We start from the raw sequence: 3,665 nt of genomic DNA, 5'->3' as shown, positions 1-3,665 counted from the left end.
AACATTATGGATTTAGAAAATGAGGAAAAAAAATCAACAATAAAACACTAAAACTCTTAGTTACACGTGAAAAAAAACGCTTTTAGTCTATTTATATCATGGAATACAAAATTCCGTGGGAAAAATCCAATTTTTTTGGAGTTATTTTCCTTCTTCTTCACTTTTGCATTCAACTTCCTTCACTTTGGAAGATTTTTTTTCGCCTCGTCATAGATGTAAGTGCCTATACTAAAAAATTGTCGTCGGAGATTACTTTTTCTCAAGTTCAAAATGAACAGCGAAGGAAAATAATTCTTTTAGGAAAATAACTCCTTCACATTATTATTTCTTATTATTGATTATTCAAATATACAGTGAAAAGGTATTAATAAAAAAGAGGCTTTTTTGTATTTTGGCAAGATTTAGGGAGCTTAATCAAATAACAATGTGTTGTCAAGATAGTGGGAAGAAAAAAATATTGACAAAAGAACTGAAGAAAACCTAAAGCTTGCTGTGAAAATTTATTGGTAATTTCCCCTAAAATTATTGTGAGTTCCCATTGGGCCGCTTTATCTCCACCTTCCTTGTGAAACCACACAATTAACTACTCTTTCCTTTCTTTTTCGTCTCCACCTTCGGACAAGAATCTCAACTCATGAGGCCGACTTCCGGAAAACACGCAGCGGCGGCGGAGGAGCATCAGCAGCAGCGCCACCTCTCTTACTCCCCGAGGAAGTCTAAGAAACTCGAAATCAGAATCACCCTTCAATCTTTGAAAGCTCACATCTCTTCGCACCGCTGGGCCTGGCTCACTGCAACGATCTCATTGCAGCTCTTACTAGTCCTTCTCCTCATCCGTGCCTCTCCGCCGCCGCCGCCGCCTACCATCCTTCCCTCAACCCAGCACCGACAAATCGAAACCACGTCACATACCGGACCAGATGGCGTCTGCCAATTCGGAAGAGTGTACATCTACGATCTGCCTCCGATGCTCAACGAAGAACTCCTCCAAAACTGCCACGAAATCGACCCGTGGAGCTCCCGCTGCAACGCCGTGTCAAACGACGGATTTGGGCCTCCGGCGGTGGGTTTGAACGACGTCGTTCCACGGAATCTTACCTCAGCTTGGTACTGGACTGATATGTATTCAGCAGAAGTCATATACCATGAAAGAATGAAGAATCACATCTGCAGGACGATGAATCAAGATGAAGCCACGGCGTTTTACATCCCTTTCTACGCAGGACTCGCTGTGGGCAGGTATTTATGGTTCAATTACACTTCGAAAGATCGCGATTTTCACAGCGTAACTATGTTGAACTGGGTTAAGAATCAAACCCCATGGATGAAATCAAATGGGTCGGATCATTTCATCGTGTTGGGTCGATTAACTTGGGATTTTCGAAGATTAACTGACAATGACAATGAATGGGGAACAAGATTCATTTACATGCCATTAATGAAAAATGTTCTTAAGTTATCAGTTGAAAGAAGTCCGTGGGATCTATTAGAAATCAGTATCCCATATCCAACTGCCTTCCACCCTCGATCCGAATCGGATATCCGCATTTGGCAGGATTTCATTCGTTCTAGAAAACGATCCAGCTTACTTACATTTGTGGGAGCGACCCGCAAGAAAATCAAGAATGATTTCAGGACTGTGCTTATGTCGTACTGTAAAAACGAATCAAGCTGGTGTCAAGTAGTCGACTGCGCTGTAACTCGATGTTACGACGGAGCACCGGCTATACTGGAGGGGTTCTTGGATTCAGATTTCTGTATGCAGCCTAAAGGAGATGGATCAACAAGAAGATCCGCATTTGATTGTATGTTAGCAGGTACAATCCCGGTGTATTTTTGGAGAGGAAGCTTCGAGAATCAATTTGAGTGGCACTTACCTGCTGCATATGATAAATATTCAGTATTTATTGATAATATTGATGTGAGAAATGACAGCTCGATAATCAAGAAAATTTTGCAGAAATATAGTATTGAAGAAGTGAAGAAAATGAGGGAGAGAATTATTGATTTTGTGCCAAAGTTTTTGTATTCAAGGTCTAATGTGAATTTGGGGAAATATGTTGATGCATTTGATATTGCCATGGATGAAGTCTTGATAAGGTTTAGCAGACAGAAGATGTTCTCCAACCATGATCAATGATCTTTTAGACCTTCAGAGATTGAAGCTCGAAGTGTTGGGTAAGTAAAGCCGCCGCAGATTTGTTTTTTATTCCTTCCAGGTAGCCAGTTATGTGTTGAATCTTCGAAAGTTTAAGCTGTAAGTGTTGTTAAAGCCACCGAGCTGTTGTTCTGTACGATGATTTAGACCTTCGAAGTTGCAATTTATGCGCTGAACCTCCGGAAGTTGAAGCTAGAAGTGTTGTAAAAGTCTCAGGTTATCTTTTATACCTTGGAAACTAAAGCTAGAAGTGTCGTAAAAGTTAATGGATTTTTGCTTTCTACCATCTTTAGACCTTCTATATTGAAGTTAGTGATTCTATGGGATTATTGCTTTTTATGATCTTTTACACCTTTGAAATTGACGAAAAGTTGCAGGATAAATGTATCCTCAAGGTGAGCCAGAATCCATGCAGACTTGGCACCAAAGGAAATATAGGTTTGAATTGTTTAAATTTGGATTTGTTTTCCCTTGTATAGTTTCTCAATCGGAGTATTATTAGATTTTTTATCATACTTATAATTTCTGATGGGATTCTCTATCCCTTCCTCCTTCCTCTTGAGGATTTTAGTACTGAAGTCATTAACCCTTCGTTTGCCAAAAACAAACAATTTTTACATACCTAAAAGGTTACAACATCAATTTAACTAATGTCCAATAATATAACCATATGTCCTGGAAACATTCGCAGGATCCCAAAAATCTTGCTGTCGCTTGCACTCCGAACACCTTCACAAGGATCCTAACTTTTGTGATGGGAGAGGTGCCTCGATAAGCCTTGTTTTAAAATCATTTGAAACTTCTGTTTGGTGTTGTTATGGTGAAGATTATGCCAAATCAATGACGAACCTTGCGAGTTGATTTCTCATGACTTCATGTCACAAGGATCCTAATTCCAAAGTATTATTTTTCAGTGTAAGTATGGACACAAAAGCCTTAATTTCGATCAGCATATCCAAACTCATCTCAAACCTAATAATTATTCAATAATTTATATAATTGAGTGATTGACTGCCAGAGAAATTATACTTGTTAACATGTTGTTTTTTTATGATGATGAAGTTCGCAACCGATGTTATTAGGTATGTACGGGATTTATCTCCGTGTCAACGCCGTAGCCTTTGAAGCATGCGAACTAGGTAAATTTTACATGACAAATCTTGTATTCATTCTCAGCCAAAAAAATGCTAATATTGAGAATCGAACACATGATCGTTGACCAAGTAATTGCCCACTTACTCAACTAATGTTTACTGATTTCACCGACTCGGACTCCATGAAAGACAAGGTTTAACATATTATCTATGCTATATTATTAAGTTTGAGAGATTTAAATTAATTAATTTTTGGTGTCATAGTCTGTTTTAATAATTATATATATTAATAAAGTGTTAAAATTTTAATGTAAATCATATGTAGCTCAGCGGATAGATTTTTTGTTTCCTAATTATCAAGTTGTATATTCAATTCCTACTTGGATCTTTTTTTTTCTTTTTTTTTTTAATTT

At 37.9% G+C, this 3,665-nt stretch overlaps 1 protein-coding gene across 1 annotated transcript; it reads left to right on the top strand.

The window, feature by feature from the left end:
• The first annotated feature begins 525 nt into the window (after positions 1-525).
• On the top strand, positions 526-2,627 carry LOC142518265 (xyloglucan galactosyltransferase XLT2-like). The gene has a single exon (XM_075621008.1). The coding sequence runs from the start codon at positions 635-637 to the stop codon at positions 2,138-2,140; it is 1,506 nt and encodes a 501-aa protein (XP_075477123.1). The 5' UTR covers positions 526-634; the 3' UTR covers positions 2,141-2,627.
• The last annotated feature ends 1,038 nt before the right edge of the window (positions 2,628-3,665 follow it).

Source organism: Primulina tabacum, chromosome 11 (genome assembly GCF_025594145.1).
Source record: "Primulina tabacum isolate GXHZ01 chromosome 11, ASM2559414v2, whole genome shotgun sequence".
NCBI lineage: Eukaryota > Viridiplantae > Streptophyta > Magnoliopsida > Lamiales > Gesneriaceae > Primulina > Primulina tabacum.
The sequence above is the reverse complement of the archived record's forward strand: the minus strand, read 5'-3'. Positions and strand labels throughout refer to the sequence as shown.

What these genes read in the sequence shown, in the direction of transcription:
- LOC142518265 (XM_075621008.1), top strand. Translation starts at nt 635, where the DNA reads ATGAGGCCGACTTCCGGAAAACACGCAGCGGCGGCGGAGGAGCATCAG.